This window comes from Pseudopodoces humilis, chromosome 26, assembly GCF_049639895.1.
Source record: "Pseudopodoces humilis isolate 2021_Gansu_Grassland_sample_001 chromosome 26, ASM4963989v1, whole genome shotgun sequence".
Taxonomy (NCBI): Eukaryota; Metazoa; Chordata; class Aves; order Passeriformes; family Paridae; genus Pseudopodoces; species Pseudopodoces humilis.
In genome coordinates, this window is record NC_142225.1 from 5,793,031 (window position 1) to 5,814,664 (window position 21,634).

Consider the following 21,634-nt stretch of genomic DNA (forward strand, 5'->3'; position numbering starts at 1 on the left):
TCATGCCCACACCGGTGCCAGTGCCCTCTGGGCTGCCATAAAAGCCCTTCCCACCTCAGCACCTGGAGAGCAGAAGCAAATGTTTGATCCCCTGAGTGCTCAGAGATTGATGGCAGAGCCGCCTCCCACCGGCCCTTTTGCTATATTAACATAAAGTTTCTATCGCACAGCAGTTTGATCCATTTGTGTTTATTTAACTCCTGTGTTCTGACAGAAGAAGATGGAGAATCTGCATAATTAATAATGACCCAAGCAATCTCCCTTAATGCCTGCTCTGAAGCCCTGATATCCCTGGTAACTGAGGACATCCATAACAGTGGCAGACGGGGAAAAGGCTCCTTCAGGCTGCTGAGATATTATTCCCCTGGGATCACAAGGGGTGCTTTGCAGCTCCAGCCATTAGCTGGAATTGCTCAGGTCATTCATAAAACTTCTTTTCCTCTGCACAAAGGGAGGGTCAGGGCTGCAGCAAAAAGCTGGGCGTGAGGATGGATTTCTTTTACATATTTCTATATGTGTTTGTGGAATGGCCCCTGGCCTGAGCAGGCCTTTGGGTGCAGGGTGGTGGCTTTGGGCAGCCCAGGCCATCAGCAGCTTTGTGTCACCTCTGCTCCAAGCTGAGAGGCTGCCAAAAAACAAATCCCTGTGAGGGTTTGCAGGTCCTGAACCACCCCCAGATTTAAACACGCACAGCCCCTGGGCACAAGGCCTGTGGGAAGAGGCCTGGGAGGTGTGGGGCTCTCAGCAGGCAGAGGCTTTGTCTCCTGCAAGGAAGTAAACTTGTAATTCCTGCTATCAGAACAATGCTCTTCGCCAAATCAGATGAAATGCTTGTAACAGGGGCTAATCAGATTCTACATTAATGAGAGGAAATATGAAGCTAATCAACACCCAGGCAGGTCTCCAGGCTGCAGGCCTATTAAACTTCATAAAAAATTAATGACTGAAAGAGCAAAATCATTTGTAAGGGGTCTCCAGTGGCACTGGGAGCTCTGGAGCCCCGTTCCCCTCTCGTTACTCTGCACTGGCCTCACCCCAGCCCAGCTCTGATGGATGCATCCCTCCTGCCCCCCTGCCATGGTGCCTTTTCCACTGGAATTAAGGACATTTGTACCCCAACACTCCTTGGATTGGGCTGGAGGGACCTTAAAGCCCATCTCACCCTGCCCTGGCACCTTCCACCGTCCCAGGCTGCCCCAGCCAGCCCGGCCTCGGACGCTCCCAGGGATGGCCACGGGAATTGTTTGTGATTTGCACAAGATGGATGTTATAAATGCATATCATATTATTGGCTTTTCGCAAGTATTATAATGAATATTGTATGTATAAGATTAGAAAATTTAGCTGTAATAATATAGTCTTTTTTATTTCTGTTGTTAATGAAACTTAGAAATAGTGGTAGAATACATGTATGTTAGGCTATGACATAGCATTAAAACAAAAACTACTTTTGTTTGTGTAACCCAAAGACTGAAAAAGATAGCTGGAGATCTTTTTTCCTTTTGCAAACTCTCTTAACCAGATGAAGACAGCAGTGACCAGAACTCTGGGGGGAGGAATTTATTGCATTTCTGGTATCAGGGAATGTAAATCTCAAGAAGATTGATCTATTGGGAAGGGGGCAAGAGAAAACTAAACAGAAGAACACCAAAGATCCTAAGAAGAATGTCTGAATATGTATGAGAATTTATGGATATGTATGAGAATTTATGGATATGTATGAGAATTTATGGATATGTAGCAGGATTCTGTTTTTAAGGGACAATCCTTTGTCAGTGAGGTGAATGCAGAGACACCTGGCCATATCTGTATACTTTACTTTATTTTTTTCTCCTAATTGTTTTTTTTAATTAAACTTTTAAATTCTATAAAAATTATGTGAACCTCGTTTTTCACAATGGATCTGCAGATTCCCCCTGGAGCTGCTCAGCCCCCGCTGGAATCGGGCCCCAGAGCTGCCAGCTCCCCGTGCCACCTCCAGCAGGTTGTGCATCACTAATGAGCTGCAGGAATAAAGATCACATTACAATGAACCGTGCAGGAATGGAAACGAGGAAGGTTCTTCTCGCATCTGTTGAACATGAAAGGAGCCTCTGCTGATTTGGGCTGTTCCAGCCAAATTTAAAGCAGACAGGCTCAACCTGCCCGGTCCAGTCCCTTTCCTCACAGGCATTGTTCAGCTCTCGTGTAATTGCAAGGTTGTGCACAACAGATCACTTAAAGTGATCCTCTGTTTTCAGCCTTGTGGAGGGAAAACAATCATTTCTTGGGGTTTTTGGCTGGGAAAATAGAAGGCCATTACAGCAAATCTTCAATATTTAATGCACTATGTAAATGAGATGTGTAAGTACATGTCTGGTTCAGAGCAAGGAGAGGAGGTGCATTCCAAGTGTGAGAAAGGCGTCTGGAGCACTCAGTGATCGCAGTTCTGGCTCTCAGCAGGTGCCACAGTTGGGGTCTGAAATGCCCCCATGCCCCAGTGGCTGTCAGGGCACAGCCTGGGCTCCTTCAGAGCCTGAGGGAGGCCCCTGTCGATGGCCAGGGCACAGGGCTGGCACTGCTGCCCTCAGCCCTGAGAGGGTTCACTGTCCATCCCTCAGCCCTGAGAGGGTTCATCACTGATCCTTCAGCCCTGAGAGGGTTCATCGTCCATCCCTCAGCCCTGAGAGGGTTCACTGTCCATCCCTCAGCCCTGAGAGGGTTCATTGTCCATCCCTCAGCCCCGAGAGGGTTCACTGTCCATCCCTCAGCCCTGAGAGGGTTCACTGTCCATCCCTCAGCCCCGAGAGGGTTCACTGTCCATCCCTCAGCCCTGAGAGGGTTCATTGTCCATCCCTCAGCCCTGAGAGGGTTCACTGTCCATCCCTCAGCCCTGAGAGGGTTCACTGTCCATCCCTCAGCCCTGAGAGGGTTCATCGTCCATCCCTCAGCCCTGAGAGGTCTCATTTCCCATCCCACCAGTGGGAGCTCAGCCAGGGTGACCCTGCCTGGGGGGACCCCAGGGCTGACCCAGGCTCTGGCCCTGGGGACAAGAAGGAAAGCTGGGGACAAGGCCCCTTTCAGAGGCCAATCCTGCTCCTGCCCAGGGAATGTCTGGGTGTGCCCTGGGATTGGGACAATCCTGCCCAGGGAATGTCTGAGATGCCCTGGGATTGGGACAATCCTGCCCAGGGAATGTCTGAGATGCCCTGGGATTGGGACAATCCTGCCCAGGGAATGTCTGAGGGTGCCCTGGGATTGGGACAATCCTGCCCAGGGAATGTCTGAGGCTGGCCTTTGGGCAGCAGCAGCTGGGCTCAGCTCTGGGCTCACAGAGACACAAAGAGGGTTTTCTGTGACCCAGTCACACCAAAACCCCACTCAGCTGCTCCAGGAGCAGAGGGAACTCAGATGACTCTGGCAGGTGAGCTGCAGGATCCAGACTGTCCCTGTGGGTTTATCCAGACAAACCAGCCCTGGGTGCAGACTCAGAGGGGCCTGGCTGAGGTGAGAACAAACTGGGGTGATGGACTCACCCTTCCTCTCCCTTCCCCTCAAGGATTTGAGACAAATTCTCACCTGGCAGAGGAGTCCTCAGCCACACGATGGAGGTTTTGGGAGCTGGATAGCACAGATGAAAGGAAGCAGCTGCTGTAGGTCGATGGCAAAGACAGATCTAAAATTCATCTTTCCTGACTAACAGCTCAAAGTGCCTCTGTTTAAAAAAACATGCAGCCCTTTGGAGATGCAGCTTTGCCTCTCTCAGACCTCGCTCCTACAGGAGATAAACCCAAGATGAAAAATTTATTGGAATGCAAACTGTGCAGGTAAAGTGCTGGCTACAAGTGCAAAGCAATAAAAGTGTTCCTAATGTCTGCATCCCCTCTCCTGCTCCCTCCAGCGAAATTCCTGGGATATTCTGCAGCCTCCAGCCCAGCTTTCCTGGACCTGCTGGCCCCAGGCTCTGCAGAACAACCTGAAATGAATAAATCTTGGTTTTTCTTTAATGTTTGATGCATAACGTACAAGGAGGTGATAGAGTTGCCCCTGACTTAAATATAAAGTTGTCATCCCCGCAGCCAAGTGGCCTCACCTTGCAAAAAGCTGCAATAGGACAAAAAGAATCAGAGAATTGCTGAATCCCAGAATGGCTGGGGTTGGAAGGAGCTTAAATCTCATCCAGAGCCACCCCTGCCATGGCAGGGACACCTCCCACTGTCCCAGGTTGCTCCAAACCCATCCAGCCTGGCCTGGGGCACTGCCAGGGATGGGGTACCCATGGAATACCCTGTGCCAGGGCCTCCCCACCCTCACAGGGAGGAATTCCTTCCCAATTTCCCAACTATCCCTGCCCTCTGGCACCCTGAAGCCATCCCCCTTGTCCTGGCACTGCACACTCCTGTGAATAATCTCCGTTTGTGCCATGCTGGGCTGTGACCCTGGGATTTCAGCTCCTTTTCCTGCACTGCTGATTATACCTGTGCCTCTGATGGGCTTCTCAAGCACTTTAAATCCCTTTAAAATGGTATTATTTGGGTATAATTAAATAACAGAGGTGGGATCCCACTGGAACCCTGAGGAACCTCTGCTTTTAAAGGAAAGTAACTGTGATTTCCAGCCCTTGTGGCGGGAGGTTGGATGTGCTGGGCTCAGGAAGGAGAGAACAAAGCAGGTGGGAACAGGTGGTGGCAGCTTTTGATGACCACACAGGGAATACAACATCATTAACAAGACAGATGCAACCCTTCCTCTCACTTTTTATCCACGTTGTCTCTTCCAGGATCCCATTGTCTGCAGGGCAGGGGAAGAGGCTCTGTGATCTCACATGAAGGAAGGAGGCAGGAGCTGCAAAGAGCTCTGAAAAAAAAAGGAAATAAATCGATTGCTTTGGTCCCTTTATCCTGAACTTTTCCAGGCAGGGCATATTTACTGCTGGATCCTGTTACTGATACTTGGAATGCACTGAGTGGAATCAGCTCGTTAGAAATCCAAGCAAAGCATTGATGTGGTTTTTTCCTTCTCTTTTGGGAATCCTCTCCTGTGTAAATAAGACACATAATAACCCTCCTCTGCATTTTACACATGTGCACAGCTTTTCAGCCATAAATGTCACAGTGCTGCTGCAATTATCCCCATTTTCCAGGAGGAGAAAAGGGAGCACGGAAGGGTCTGACCCACAAACATTGGCTGTGACAGCTAAATTTGGCTGCTGGTGTACAGGGCAGCTCTCAGCCCTCCCACCCTCTCCTCTGGAACAAGGAGGGGTCAGGGAGCAGCATCCAAACCCCAATTCCTGCAGCCCCGGGATCAAAGGGGGCAGAGGGACAGGGGGAGCTCCCTTCTCATGGACAGGAGAAGAAGGAAAGGACTCAGGCTGGCCCAGGGGAGGTTTTCACTGGGGGTGGGGGAAAAAAACTTCCCAGGAAGGCTCAGAAAGCGCTGGAAAGGTCCCTCAAGGACCTCTCTGCTTCCAGCTGACAGTGCCTGGGATTGAGCTCCATTTAATTTCTGAATTTCCACAAAGACCCTGTAAGTGATTGTGATTTTGCAGTGGAAAAACAGGGTCTCGCCGTATCTAACCCCCAGGAGTATTTTAATCTCTAAATCAATAAAATCCATTAAACAAATTGCTCTCCCCCCCTCTCCTCCTCCTCTCTCCACGCATCCCATCCAAAGGGAGCGGGTTTGCCCTTATTTATTTCGTTTGCAGCACGTTCCAGAGCTCTGCTGATGGATTGAGCACTTCTGCTGGTGCAGCTCAGCCGTGGGAGGGCTGCAGCCAAAGTCCCACTTTCAAACTTTGAATGGAAACAAATGGAAAGTAAATGGCATTTACTGCATGGTAAATGCAGTGCTGGAGGAGGGGAAAATAAAAAACACTCCACAAAAAGCCTGGAATGTTTGTAGGGGGTTAGGCTTCATGCTCTGTGTGTGCAAATCAGAAGGAATGATTAAAAGCAGCTCTTCTCTTTGCAAAGGTTAAGTGTCTCATCTCACACAAAGGAACTCCGTGTACCAGCACTCTCAAATCCTGGAGTGAGATCAAGTGCTGGAGTCTTGATAGCAGAATATTTAGTGATAAAGAGTGAGGATTGAAAATATGGAGAGCAGGCAGATGTGCTGCGGCACTTGGGGCTGTGTTTACAGCGTGAAGTTGGAAATTCACCCAGTGGGGAGCTGGAAAATAAAGAGAAATGGTTGGGCATGGATGTGTTTAGGTGAGGGTGGATCTTTACCAGGCTGGGGACATAAAGAGATGAAAATATTTCTCATCTCCCCTCACAAGGAATTCCTGATTTGTCTGGGTACAGATGAACCAACAGACAAAATCCCTTGGAAAACTCCTGTTAATGTAGCAGGGGTTCATTTAATCTGGTTTTTCTCCTGTTTTAGAGGGCAGCAGGAGCCCCTCCACAGTCAGGGTGAAACTCAGGGCTCAGAGCCAGGGCTGCAGAGGGACTCTGCCCCATCCTAAGGGATCAGCAGGTTGAGAACTGAGCATTTCATAAAGTGCTTTACGAGGATTCTGGCTCTGGGACACTGAGTTGGGCAAGAGCAGAAGGACACGGAGCCCAAGGCCAGGTGTGGAGCAGGGAGAGATTTCCCTCTGTGGATCAGCTCATTTCCCTCTCAGCAAAATTCCCCCTGGGACAGAGATTTCCCTCCTGGGAAGGAGGGAGGAGCGGGAGAGTTCCCTGCTCTGAGTCTCTAAATCTGACATTAAGCAGACTGGGAGGAGAGGGAAGGGGCTGGCAAGAGGCCATAATTAATTTTCTGACATTTGGAGAACTGTGACATCGGGTCTGATCTGTCTGTGGTGAAACACTCCACAGCCCTGAGGCAGCGGGAGCATTTAACCAGGCTCTGACAAACAACAAGTTACTCCACAGAAGGACAAAAAAGAAAAAAAAATAGACAAGGGCTTAAAATGGAAGCATTGTCTTAACAAAGAAACCCCGATTTTGGTGCGGTGGCATTACAAAAGCGGAGTTAAAACCCTGAGCTCTGCTCATTTACAGGCCAGAACTCTGTGCCTGCTGCTTTGGGCAGAAGGGATGGGGAGGAAGAGGTTCTTGGGAAGTGAAATGTGACGGGAAGGAAGCACAAACTGCTGAGGAGTGTGGAGAACATGGATATGGGATGTGGAGAATCACCTGAGGGAGCCTGGGGCTGTGGCTCCCTGGTGCTGGGAGGAGAATTTGTGTCTGTGGATGTTTGGGGTCACTCCCAGGGGTTTCTCATGGGGAATTTGTGTCTGTGGCTGTTTGGGGTCACTCCCAGGGGTTTCTGCAGGAGAATTTGTGTCTGTGGCTGCATTTGGGGTCACTCCCAGGGGTTTCTGCAGGAGAATTTGTGTCTGTGGCTGCATTTGGGGTCACTCCCAGGGGTTTCTCATGGGGAATTTGTGTCTGTGGATGTTTGGGGTCACTCCCAGGGGTTTCTCATGGGGAATTTGTGTCTGTGGATGTTTGGGGTCACTCCCAGGGGTTTCTCATGGGGAATTTGTGTCTGTGGATGTTTGGGGTCACTCCCAGGGGTTTCTCATGGGGAATTTGTGTCTGTGGATGTTTGGGGTCACTCCCAGGGGTTTCTCCAGCCCTGTCACCTCGCTCCTCTGGGTCCTGGCCAGCAGAGGGAAGTTCTTTCCTTGTCCACACAGATCGTGGGCCCCTGCAGAGCTCCCCTGGAGGAGCTGAACACAGCAGCAATGCTGAACCTCAGGGAAATTTGCCCCTCTGGCAGCATGAGAGCTTCCAGGGGAGGTTTTGTGAAGGATCCTTCACTCTGCCTCCCTGGATGTGAGAAAAGCACGAGGAGCACAGGGAACCCATTCAAACAGTCTTTGGAGATAATTGCAGCAGCTAATTGCCAAATAATAATAATAAAACATCTTGAAGTTTGCTAATGGAGGGGTTGAAATACTGTAATTCTTAACAGACAGCAATTAATACAGGCTGGAGTATCCAATAAATTAAGAGACCTCATCCATTCTGTTCTGGAACCACATGATGACATTTTATGTGATGACAGCTCTGCTCAGAAATCAGATATGTCTGGAATTCTTTTATTTTTATGGGGACACACAGACATTCTCTAGTGAAAGTTAAATGAAGTTAGAGCCCTTCTGTAAACAGTTTGCAATCCCTGTATTCATTACAGTCTAAAGAAATTGTGCTGTTAATCAAGTCTTCATTTTAAATCATCAGAACTGGACCTGGCCTATCGTCCCCCCTCTCTCCCTGCTTCTCCAAAAATCACAGCTCAACCTTGTGCAAATTAAAGCCTAAATCTGGCTTTCTGTTTGATTGAGTCCTGCTCAGCCATTTGCAAGGTGTGACCAGGAGACCTGGGGGTGAATTTTGTGCTGCCTTCCCTTGGTCCATGAGCCAGGTGTGAGTCCTCTCTCCTCACAAAGTTCTCTTTGCATAAGGTGTAAATTTCCTTGCATGATGAGCACGTTCCACACTCTGCAGTGATTTTATTCCAACAGCAGAGCCTGACTGCCTCAGGGCTGGGTGTTCAAGGCCATTTTTGTTTGGTTTTTGTTTAATCTGACGTTTAATTCAGGCAGTGGCACCGAGGTTCTTCACTGTGAAGCCAAAGCCACCAAAGCAGCCTGGGACAAGTCCCAGATTCCTGAAATTTCTGTCTCAGGCTCCTCGAGGTGTCACAGCTGAAGGGATCTCACTGGGCACGGCACTGGAACACCCCAGCACGGTTCTCTAGAGACAGGGGGTAAAAAATTGCCTTTTTTCACACCAAAGCAGCAGGGCCTGGGCAGAGCCCTGGGGGCAGCAGAGCTGGGCTGGGGTCCTGCTCCCCGAGCTCTCCCTCACCCCTGAGCCCTCCCTCCCTGCAGAAACCCCTGCCCAGGGAAGGCAGGACGGGGCTGGAGCTGCTCTCCCCCTCCAGAAGGAGCAGCTCTGCTGAAGCGTGGCTGGAATTTGCTGCTGGCTGGGGATGGAATTTTGGCTCTGTGCTGGTGCTGGAAGTGTCCCCTGGGCCACCTCAGCCCTGCTGTGCTGCCTCTGAGCACCCTCAGGGACAGCAGGTGACACATTCCTGGCTCTGGGATGCAGAATTCCTGACTCTGCTGCTTGGGCCCTGCTGGCTCAGATATTCCATTTATTCCTTGCGAGCATTCCCGTTTTGCTACAAGGCCAGCACGAAGATGCTCGTGGGGGGAGGCAGCAGCTCCTCAGGCTGCTGAAATGCCTCCAGCATCTCCCCAGCAGCATCAGAAATGTCTCCTTGGAGCTGCTGACCCCAAACACAGCCGTGCTCCGCAGGAACCTGTCTGATCTCTGCAGCTCCGAGGCCTTGGGGGGTTCATTTCAGAGCAGGGATTTTCAGAGATGGGCTCTCTGAAAGGCTGGAGCAGCCTCAGCTGCTGCCACTGGCTGAAATTAAAGGTTAAATTTAGCCAAAAAAAGGGAAATGGTGTCTTCCATCAGCAAGCATTCGATTGCAGTGACATAACAATGCCACAAGAGCAATTTCATTCTTGGCATATTTAGAGGTGGCATTAGGGAGTGTACCAAGGTAGCAATTTTCTAGATAATCAACTTAATGTCTTCATTCTAAGAGCATTTATACATGTAAGTTAATTAGGGGAGTTAATTTTCACAAATGGCAGAAAATCTGCATTTTTTCCAGTAAGCTTTTGCTTTATGGCAGCTCCTGATTCGGGGGAGCTGGGAGAGACGAGCTGAGGCTCCTGCCACAGGCACAGCCTGGAGCAGGGGCAGATCCAGCCCCAGCCTGGGCTCTGGGGCTCCTGCAGCCCCGTCCCCCTCTGGGGGCAGAGGGAAATCTTCCCTTGCAGCAGATCCCAGAGGAGCAGAGAGCTCTGATCCGGCCCAGAACACCCAGCACAGACTGCAGGGGAACTTGTGCTGGTGCAAAGGAGAAAATGGAAATGGCAGAGAAGTGACAGAATCATGGAGTGGGTTGGGAGGAACCTTAAAAATCATCTCCTTCCACCCCTGCCATGGCAGGGACACCTTCCCCTGTCCCAGGTGCTCCAAACCCCATCCAGCCCGGCCCTGGGCACTGCCAGGGATCCAGGGCTGCTCTGGGCACCTGTGCCAGGGCCTGCCCACCCTGCCAGGGAAGGATTTTCCCCAATATCCCATCTAAATCTTCCCCAGCACAACACCACAATGCTGGGTCGGAAGGAAAAGTGCAAGAAAGGACCACGATGAACGACTTTGCAATTATCTCCAAGCCTTTATGGCAAAATTCTGTAAAAGAGATAAAAGCAGACAGTGATAGCTGGCCTCAGTGAAGCAAAAGGGAATTTTACCACATGCTTTAAAAGGCCTGGAATTTCAAATGGAGTCTGTAAAAGTTAAATTGCTCTGAATAGCAATGCCGTCTGTCCAAATTTAGCAGGGCTGTCTGAGCCCACAGCAAGTGCACATGGATTCAAATAATGACTCCTTCCCACTCTGGAAAGCGTTAATGCCTCGGGTTGAACAGGAAAGGGTTTTTGGTGATTGCCTTCACTCACATCCCTCTGAGGAGCTCTGAGCATCCCTCCCACCCTCCCTGCTGCTGGACTCGTGCAGATTTCCCTGCACGTGTCCCCTCTGGCCCCATTTTCATACTGATTTTGTTTCACCTCACAGGGGACAATGGCTCTAAGCTGAAGGAGTGTACATTTAGATGGGATATTGGGCAGGAATCCTTCCCTGGCACAGGTGCCCAGAGCAGCTGGGGCTGCCCCTGGATCCCTGGAAGTGCCCAAGGCCAGGCTGGATGGGGCTGGGAGCAGCCTGGGACAGGGGAAGGTCACGGCAGATGGCACAGGACACATGGAACATGACAGGGGTGCCACTGGGTGGGCTTTGAGGTCCCTTCCACCCAAGCCAGTCTGGGACCACCCAGAGAGGCTGAAAGGCCGAGCAGGGAGGGCAGATTTGCTCTGTGCAGCGGATGAAGGACACAGATCCGGGGAAGGAGGAGGAGGAGAGGCAGCAGAGCTGTCCCTGGTGTGTGAGTGGGAGCTGCTGGGCCCTGTGCTGGGACACTGCTCTGCCTCTGGCTCTGGCAGGAGCAGGAGAACGGAGCACAAGGAACCCCTGGCTGCCCCATCTGCCCCGTTCCTGCTGGGTTCCTGCTGGCCTGGCTGTGCAGCCTTGGTTCCCCACACCAAACACCAAACGGCCTCGTCCGCGCGTTCCCGGAGCCAGACAATGGAACCGCCGCTCCCCAGGAAAGGCCAGTCCTGCTCTGCTGGGGGGAACAGCTCTGCTGGGTGGGAAGGGTCGGTCCCAGCAGCAAACCCTCCCCGTGGGCTGCCCTGTGCGTGCTGCAGGTGCCGTGAGGTGTCCGTGCTCCTCCCGGCCTCGCTGCACCCGCGGCAGGGGAGCGACGGTGGCTGTGGGATCTCCTGCACCTTCCAGGACACAATTCCACGTGCTTCGGGAATTTAAAAACCTCACCATGAGTCAGCTCCAGCCCGTGAGCACCAGCACGCCGTGGATGTGCCAGGGATTCTGGATTCTGGAGAAGCTGTTGGGTTTCAGGGAGGGTGGGAGTTGGCAGAGCTGTGCTCAGTGGGCACAGCTTCCCAAACCCTCCCACCCTTTGGCTTTTCCCACCAAGCAAAATGGAAATCACGGCAAGGGGGGAAATAAAAGGCAGGGACTGAGAGCTGCTGCTTCCTCCCAGAGCCGTGAGCAGGAGGGATGGAAGCACAGGCTATTCTCTACATGAAATAAACACCATTAAGGTACCCATTAACCCATGTGAGCCTTCAATTAGATCAGTAATGCTTTGAGGGAAGAACTGTTTCTGATGTATGCTTAGAGTGAATAATGAAAGATTGGCCCCCAGGTACTACAGCCCTATCAATAATAAACATTATTACTAAATAATAGGAACGAAGACTTGGAGTTAATATTTAAAATGTGCATGAGACCAAGGCATGCCCAAGCACATTTCACGCTTATTTTAATTGCCACCAGACAAATGGAATGAGGATGGCTGTTCACTCCAAAGGGTGTGATTCTGTTTTGCTGAAGCACTCAGATTTTAGCGTGCTATTGTCAAGCCTATTTGGAGTAAATTGTGGGGAGAATTGCAATGAGAGCTGCAGTTGCCTAGCAAAGGTCTAAGATTTCCATTTAAAATTAATGTGAACTGTTCCTCTGAATCTGACATATGGGCTTTGAGAACCCCTGCCAAGATGTCAAGAGCCAGACTGCTCCCCCTCCAACTCCGAAAAAACGCTGGAGGCGACTTTCCCCCGGTGTTTGGGAGTTTGGCTCCCGTGCAAAGCAAAGAGCTGGGGCTGGGGCACAGGGGCTGAGCCTGAGCCCCTCCTGGAGGCTGCTCTGCCCCGGCTGTCACCCTGTGTCACCCTGTGTCACCCTGTGTCACCTCCAGGGACACCTCCTTGTCCATCAGCTCGGGGAACTGCGGCCTCAGCCACCCCCAGAGCCGTGGGCTCTCCCCTCAACCAGCAGCCAAAAGCTTCGTGAGCAAAGCCAGGACTGGCCAGGGGTGCTGGCCCCGGGCCGGCGGGGAAGCCAGGTGACACCCAGTGATCCTGGTGATCCTGGTGATCCCGGTGAGACCTGGTGACACCCAGTGATCCTGGTGATCCTGGTGATCCCCGTGATCCCGGTGATCCCAGTAACAACCAGTGATCCTGGTGATCCCAGTGACACTTGGTGATCCCGGTGATCCCAGTAACAACCAGTGACACCCAGTGATCCCAGCGACACCCGGTGATCCCGGTGAGACCCGGTGATCCCAGTAACGACCAGTGATCCCAGTGACACCCGGTGATCCCGGTGAGACCCGGTGATCCCAGTAACGACCAGTGATCCCAGTGACACCCGGTGATCCTGGTGAGACCCGGTGATCCCAGTGACACCCAGTGATCCCAGCGACACCCGGTGATCCCGGTGAGACCCGGTGATCCCAGTAACGACCAGTGATCCCAGTGACACCCGGTGCCCACTCTGGAGCAGCCCAGATGCGAGAAGCAGCTGCTCTGGGGGTGTGAGCTGCGGGTACAGTGCTGGCACCAAACTGCTCCTAAAGGTTTGGGAAGTGCTCCATTCCTGCAGGGCACGGGCTGGAGGACAGCTCTATCCCCACTGAATCCCTTCCCAGGCCTCTCAGCTATTCCAAAGGCTTTTTATCAGGGCTCTTTGCAGCCCCCAGGCTTTGCTCTGGCCACGGGCTCGGCTGCAAGGGCAGCTCCTCCAGGCTGGGCTGGTCCCCAGTCAGACCCCACTGCTCCCACATCATCCCCAGCCCTTCATCCTGCCCCACCCTGGGCACTGCAAAAGCTCTTCCAAATCCTCCAGCTCCTCACCTTCCACTCCCCCAGATCAGCTTCTCATCTCCCTTTCCTCGGACACCTGAGCTTGCTCAGCATTTGAGAAAGTCCATTTCCCTTCAAATCAATTCTCCTTCCCCTCCACTACAAAGAATGCACATTTCTATTTGGATCGCTTTCTTATTTTTTATTTTTTTTTCTCCCATTTCCCAAATTATTCCCTTTTGGATAAGTGTGAAACTCTTTGCAGTGAACCACGGGGGCAATAAGAGAGAAATCTGCCAAGGGTTACACAGTCTCACAGATGAAACTGGCTCAGGAGGCAGCCTGGGGAAGGTGAACCACAGAGGAGGGGGGAAAGGAGAAAATGAGGTGGCTGAGGGATAAAGAATAGGTTCTAAAATGCAAGGAAACAATAAAGATACTAAAAATGGCTCTGGAAAGACAGAAACGAATGCTCAGCTTCCCACACCATCTTTAGGATGCTGAAGGAAGTTCACAAACGAGATAAGATTGTCTCTGGATACAGAAAGCTCCTGTAAGACACAGACCAGGCTGCTCTGGGCTGGTTTCCATCCCTGAGCTGCACATTCCCCTGGAGCCTTTGGCCAGAGCTCCATCCTCATTCCTGGCTGGAGGGACACGGCCAGTTCTGTACAGCTGCAGCTGCAGCCTGAATTCCTGAGCTGCATTCACAGCTGTCTGCACCCAGAGCTTGTTTTCATTGTCCTCCCCACAAGCACAGCCTGACGTGGCCCTGGTGTTCTCAGGAGCCTCCTCAGGACTGGACAAGAGCAGCCAGCCATGAGCAGAAATAATAATTCCAGTTATTCCTTCTTTTGGGAAGCCAACACCGCCTTTAACAGCTGGATCGTCCGTGGGAACAGGAGGAAAGACAAAACTGAATTGAAAAGAAAGAGGGATCAAAAGAAAAAAACCCAGTAATGCTTTTCCTGTGCAGTTACACCTCCAAAGCAGCATTGCAGCCTGCCTGGCACGGCAGGGGACAGGGCCAGGTCCTGAGGAAGGGAACTGGAACAGGATCAGAGGATGGCTTGGGCTGGAAGGGACCTCAAAGCCCTTCTTCTACCATCCCACCTCCTTCCATCCCATCCCCTTCCATCCCACCTCCTTCCATCCCATCCCCTTCCCTCCCACCTCCTTCCACCTCATTTCCTTCCATCCCATCTCCTTCCATCCCATCCCCTTCCATCCCCTTCCATCCCATCCCCTTCCATCCCCTTCCATCCCATCCCCTTCCATCCCTCCTCCTTCCATCCCATCCCCTCTGTCCCAGGTTGCTCCCAGCCTCATCCAGCCTGTCCCTGGACACTCCCAGGGATGGGGAGTGCCTGGCCAGCCTGGGCCCCAGGAGAGCTCCTCTTGCTGTGGGACAGGACAGATGTGAGCCAGGGCTGTGCGGAGCCCCTGGGGAAGGGAAGGCTCTGAGCCAGCAGCTCTCAGCCAGGCCCCTCTGCTCTGTCCCCTCTCCTGGCTCAGATCCACGCTGGTGGCAGCCCCAGGGCGCTGCCCTCGAGGGGTGCAACCACCCCGGGCTCCCAGCCAGGGCCTGGGGTGCTCCACGTGTGTCTCCATCCCTCGGGGGCTCTGGGCCATGGCTGGCTCCAGACAGACACACAGCTCCCCATGGAGAGACTCGCCCGGGAAACCTTTCCTGCTGCTGGAAACAGTCTGGAAGAAGAAACAAAACATGCAGACACACACAAAGACGTTGGCTTTTTTTGTTTAATCTGACTTGGACTCTGCTGAATTGGTTCATTGTTTGTGGAGGAATCTGAGCAGAATTAATGACTGGCACAGGCAGGAAGAGGCACTGTTTGCAAATGCAGTGGCCAGACATTCCCCAAGATCTGTAATCTAATTTAGCTTGGAGAGTTAATGATTTTAATGATTTGTTGTGATCTCAAAACAACTGTTAGGAGATAAATCTACATCATTAAACCTATTATGATGTTTTGCTTCATTTAGCAAATGGTGTTTTTTGTTCTGAAGACGCCCACATTTTAAACAAGCAGAGGGGTCAGCTGCTGATAGTGAGGAACAATTTATTCCCAGCTCCCTTGGAGACTGAAACTAAAGGTGTCCTTGGGAAAAAAAATAATTCCTCACAAATGTTATTGACTGTTTTCTAAACAGCAGGCTTTGCTGGAGCTGTGAGGTGTGTCAGTGGGAGCGCCAGACTGGATTCCTGCAAGCAGCCACTGCCTCAGGATCCCTGGATGTGAATTCCAGTTCCTTCTCAAGGAGTCCCAGGGGACTGCCAGGCTCTGGAGCTGAGCACCCAGCAAGGGAGAGCTGGCAGCCTCAAGGAGCCCTCTAGGAGCTGCTCAGCTCTGCGTGGGGAATTTCACTCCTGATTTCGGAAAGACGGGTCCAGGTCCCACAGCAGGCCATGAACCTGCAGGTCATGGGGAAAAAGAGCCACTGACACATCCCACAGCTGCCATCCCAGCTCCTCCTGCTGCCCTGAACCTCTCCTCTGCTCCCCACCCTCCTCATGGAGCCACGCAACGGTTTGGGTTGGAATGACCCCAAATCCCAGCCAGGGCAGGGTCACCTCCCACTGCCCCAGCCCCAGCAGCCGGGCCTGGGATCCCAGGGAGCTTTCCTTCCTCTCCAGGAGGGATGTGTTTGTGTGGGACCGACACATGAAATGTGCATTTCACTCCCCCTTCTCTCTCCTCACACAGAACAGGTGTTATAATAATATAATATAATATAATATAATATAATATAATATAATATAATATAATATAATATAATATAATATAATATAATATAACATAATGTAATATAGTATAATATAATATAGTATAATATAATATAATATAGTATAATATAGTATAATATAGTATAATATAGTATAATATAGTATAATATAGTATAATATAATATAATATAATATAACATAGCATAATATAATATAATATAATATAATATAATATAATATAATATAATGTAATATAGTATAATATAATATAGTATAATATAATATAATATAATATAGTATAATATAATATAATATAATATAATATAATATAATATAATATAATATAATATAATATAATATAATATAATATAATATAATATAATATAATATAATATAATATAATATAATTATTATTATTATTATTACTATTATTATCCAGACAACTTCTTCACTCTCTGTGGTTTCAAGTGCACAGCTCCCACCGCCCTGCTCTGCTCCAGACAGGGAATTCTGCCTTTCTGTGCCAGTTATTTACACAGCAGAGAGCAAACAACCAGCCCCTCTCCCTGCAAGCTGGAGAAGTCTATTACAATCTGACTACATTTGCCTAAGCTAAATATTTTATACATTTCAAATATGATGCAGAGGGAAAAAAAAAAAAAAAAAAAGAAAACAATTCTGTAAACAGCAATGTTTCAGGGGTTTTTTTTCTTGCTCAGGTGCTTTTTATTCCCTGGGCAGGGAGGGATATTTTGGTTCTTCACATTCAGCAGGCAGCACCAGGAGCCCCCAGCCTGGCACAGGGAGATGAGGAGGGAGAGGAATGCATTTGTTTGTTGTGGAAGTGAAGCACCCACTGGGGCCTGAGCTCTGTCCTTGGAGCCTTTCTAATCCCCCACACTGCCTGGAGAGCACAGACCTGTCACTTTAATAACACAAAGCAAATAAAACCCCAAGAAAATTCCTTTGCATTGTGTTTGTTTGGGGGAAGCTTCTTTCTTCAGCTCTGAACACGGGGAATATATTTTATTACCCACTGTGACATCTCCAAATGCAGCAGTTGAACTGCTCTGGAATAGAAAGTCGTGTCCTGCCCTCGTGCATTGCTTCCAGCCCCAGAAATTCCTGTTTTTATCCAAGGGAGGAGGCTCTGGAGCCGTGCACACCAAACACAGAAAGGCTCTGAGGTCCTGGACACCGTCCCCACCTGGGTGGCAGCTGCTGTCTGACACTGCTGCAGCTCCAGACAACTTTGCATTCCCTGTTTTACGAGGAAAACCTCCAAGTCCATAAAAACCCCAAATCTGGACACTTCTATTCCATATTGGAGAGCGAGTAAACAAACATCCCTGCCAAAGAACCAGAGCTTTTCAAACTGGGGTGGGAACAAACGCTGACATGAAATAGTGGAATTCAGGGGTTCTTTCTAGTCTGAAGTTTAGCTGAAGTTCAAGGGGACTTTGGTGCACCCAAGCCTTTCCTCAGCACCGAGCCATTAAACTCTGGGCGGGCATTTGGGCACAGAAAACCTCTGGTGTCACACAGGAGGTGAGTGCATGTGGATATAAAAATACAGATAATAAAAATGGGACGGCTCCAGGGCGGTTGTGCTTGCCAGAAGGACCCCAGTGAGGATGGGTGCTGTGTTTTGTGGGGACACTCCCACGATTTCCCATTTTCCTGTCTGAAATGAGACCCCCAGCTCATCATTTTGGCCACCATTCCCCCGCCAACTGTTGCGGCCATGCCTGGCTGTGCTGTGGTATTTGGAAAGTGCCCTCCAGGTAGAACAAATGTTGGTTTATTTGCTGGGTGGAAATTCGTTAAATAAATCATAGATTCATCGTGGCACAGGAAATTAGCAATAAGCTGTGCCTGGGAGGTTGGACATATTGTACTTCAAAATAAGCAGGAGGCCACTTTGCAATTCAAAGGAGATAGATGGGGAAATGGGAAGGCACATCTGTTAATCATTTTTCCCAATTCCCAAAAGGTCCCAGCAGAGCCCTGCTCCAACACCGAGAGCCTCTTTTAAATTAACTTCAGAGCCTCCTCTGCCAGGAGAAAGGCTTGGGAGATTTTCCTGTGGAAGCTCTGATGTCCTTGGCTGTGCTGGGAATGGGGCTGTGCTCTCCATGCTGGGGGAGCCCCTCATTATTGTTATTATTATTATAATTATTATTATTATTATTATTATCATTATCATTATCATTATTATCATTATTATCATTATTATCATTATTATCATTATTATTACTATTACTATTATTACTATTATTATTACTATTATTACTATTATTATTACTATTACTAATATTACTATTGATATTGCTATTATTATTTATTGTTATTCTTAATAATAATATTGATATTGCTATTATTATTTTATTTTTATTTTTATTGTTATTCTTAATAATAATATTGATATTGCTATTATTATTTTATTTTTATTTTTATTGTTATTGTTATTCTTAATAATAATATTGATACTGCTATTATAATTTTATTTTTATTGTTATTGTTATTATTATTTTTTTATTATTGTTGTTGTTATGTTGTTGTTTCGTTGTTTTGTTGTTGTTTTGTTGTTGTTATTGTCGTTATTGTTATTGTTACTGTTATTAGTGGTAGTAGTAGTATTTATTAGTAGTAGTATTATTTATTAGTTATTATTAGTAGTAGTATTTATTATTTTTATTTATTAATTATTATTAATTTTTATTATTGTTTTATTGTTGTTGTTATTGTTGTCATCGAGCTCCACCTCCCCATGTTCTCATGGACTCATGGAACGGCCTGGGTTGGAAGGGGCCTTGGAGATCTTTTCGTTCCAAGGCTCTGACTCTTCCACTGGGCCTTTTTATGGAGAGAGAGATTTCAACAACTTCAGTGTAAAATCCCGGAGTCCGTGAGCGAGCTGGGCACAGAACCCTCCCTCCCATCCCCAGCTCCCACACGGGTTTGTCACCTCCCACCGTCACAGGGCTCCTCCACAGATGACAGCCAGCAGCTATCGTTATTCCTCTCACCCTTAAACTGCTCAGAGAAGGGAAAAAACTGGTGCAAGAAAGGCCAGCGCGAGTTCAGCTGAAGCAGAAGCGATGCTCGTTGCTGCAGGGCGGTTTGAACTGAACTCCAGCGTAGTTTTAGATAAACAAGGATTAATTATCTTTCTGTTAGTCTGGGAGGCAACTGATAGCACATATAATTAAATCATTTTGCAGTTACTATTTTCTGAATGCTTAACTAAGAAGCAGCATAAAGGTAGTGTTGTTTTTTTTTAATATCTTGCAGAATAGTTTCATGTTCAGAATATTTTGTTTTACTGTATTAGCTTGTGTAAACTGTGGCACTGTATGTTTCCTTTTGCTTTTATTTGCCCATTGGGTCGTTTACTTATTGGAATTGAAGTCAGAAGTGGTTTGCTCTCCCAAACAGCCCTGAATTTCTAATAAATATGTAAATAACGTATCTCTGAGCTGTTGCCCTTGGCACTTGTTCCTGCATTATCCTCGGCTGTGGTTAGTCTGCTGTGAACACACTTGTTTTACTTGGAAGGAATATCCAGGATGGAAACCGTGCTGGGGCTGCGGGCAGGAGCAGCCCAGGGAGCGAGGAGGGGACAGAGACACTGGGGGACAGCAGGGACCTGAGAGCTCCCCGAGCTCCGGGACCTTCACCAGACAGGACCTGCAGGGAACTGCACCAGGGCTTGGGGCTGGGCAGAGCCAAACCCAAACCCAAACCCCTGTGCTCAAACTGTCCCCCAAACCCAAACCCCTGTGCTCAAACTGTCCCCCAAACCCAAACCCCTGTGCTCAAACTGTCCCCCAAACCCAAACCCCTGTGCTCGAACTGTCCCCCAAACCCAAACCCAAACCCCTGTGCTCAAACTGTCCCCCAAACCCAAACCCCTGTGCTCAAACTGTCCCCCAAACCCCTGTGCTCAAACTGTCCCCCAAACCCAAACCCAAACCCCTGTGCTCAAACTGTCCCCCAAACCCAAACCCCTGTGCTCAAACTGTCCCCCAAACCCAAACCCCTGTGCTCAAACTGTCCCCCAAACCCAAACCCCTGTGCTCAAACTGTCCCCCAAACCCCTGTGCTCAAACTGTCCCCCAAACCCAAACCCCTGTGCTCAAACTGTCCCCCAAACCCAAACCCCTGTGCTCAAACTGCCCTTGCACAGCCAAACCCAAACCTCTCTGCTCAAAGTGCCCCTGCTGAGCCCAAACCCAAACCCAAACCCAAACCCAAACCCAAACCCAAACCCAAACCCAAACCCAAACCCAAACCCAAACCCAAACCCAAACTCCTCTGCTCCAAGTGCCCCTGCTGAGCCCAGCTCCCAAATTCTGCAGATCCAAACTGGCTCTTGGGCCAGGCCGTTCCCCTTGCCCGTGCCCTGTGGTGCTGCCCCAGGGCAGCCGAGGAGAGAGCTCGGTGTCCCCAAGGAGCTCGGTGTCCCCGGGGAGCTCGGTGTCCCCAGGGAGCTCGGTGTCCCCAAGGAGCTCGGTGTCCCCGGGGAGCTCGGTGTCCCCAGGAAGCTCGGTGTCCCCAAGGAGCTCGGTGTCCATGGGGAGCTCGGTGTCCCCGGGGAGCTCGGTGTCCCTGGGGAGCTCGGTGTCCCCGGGGAGCTCGGTGTCCCTGGGGAGCTCGGTGTCCCCGGGGAGCTCGGTGTCCCCAAGGAGCTCGGTGTCCCCAAGGAGCTCGGTGTCCCCGGGGAGCTCGGTGTCCCCAAGGAGCTCGGTGTCCCCAAGGAGCTCGGTGTCCATGGGGAGCTCGGTGTCCCCAAGGAGCTCGGTGTCCCCAAGGAGCTCGGTGTCCCCAGGGAGCTCGGTGTCCCCGGGGAGCTCGGTGTCCCCAAGGAGCTCGGTGTCCCCGGGGAGCTCGGTGTCCATGGGGAGCTCGGTGTCCCCAAGGAGCTCGGTGTCCCCAAGGAGCTCGGTGTCCCCGGGGAGCTCGGTGTCCCCAAGGAGCTCGGTGTCCCCAAGGAGCTCGGTGTCCATGGGGAGCTCGGTGTCCCCAAGGAGCTCGGTGTCCCCAAGGAGCTCGGTGTCCCCAGGGAGCTCGGTGTCCCCGGGGAGCTCGGTGTCCCCAAGGAGCTCGGTGTCCCCGGGGAGCTCGGTGTCCCCGGGGAGCTCGGTGTCCCCAAGGAGCTTGGTGTCCCCGGGGAGCTCGGTGTCCCCGGGGAGCTCGGTGTCCCCAAGGAGCTCGGTGTCCCCAGGGAGCTCGGTGTCCCCAAGGAGCTCGGTGTCCCCAGGGAGCCCCTGCCTGTGCCCGCTCTCTCTTTACCTCCCCACAGAGCAGAGGGGATGGGAATTTGTCCCTTCCCAGGGTGGAGACCTCCCCTTGTGCCCGGGGGAGAGCCGAGCTCAGCATGGAGAGACCCTGAGCTGCCTCTGGGCTGGGGCTGAGATGGATGGGATGGAGAGGGGGCACCAGAGGAAGGCTTATTTATTTTTGTATTTATTTCTTTGGGCTGAGAGCAGAAGGCCACGAAATTCTCCTGCATTTAAGCAGCGAGAGAATGAACCCTGAGCTCCCCCAGTGCTGAGGATCCGCAGGTGCTGAGGGCAGGGTGTAATTCCACCCCTATGAGCACTTCCACTTTAATGGGAGAAGAA

General features: G+C 50.4%; 1 protein-coding gene across 1 annotated transcript in view; it reads right to left on the reverse strand.

The window, feature by feature from the left end:
- Positions 1-15,613: 15,613 nt before the first annotated feature.
- Positions 15,614-21,634, reverse strand: part of LOC148182577 (uncharacterized) — a 63,735-nt gene continuing 57,714 nt past the window's right edge. Inside the window, exons 2-3 of the mRNA XM_088067302.1 lie at positions 20,406-21,296; positions 15,614-15,695 (exon numbers count right to left, since the gene is read on the reverse strand). Of these exons, the coding sequence (XP_087923428.1) occupies positions 15,614-15,695; positions 20,406-21,296 (973 nt within the window). The remainder of the gene's footprint in view (positions 15,696-20,405; positions 21,297-21,634) is intronic.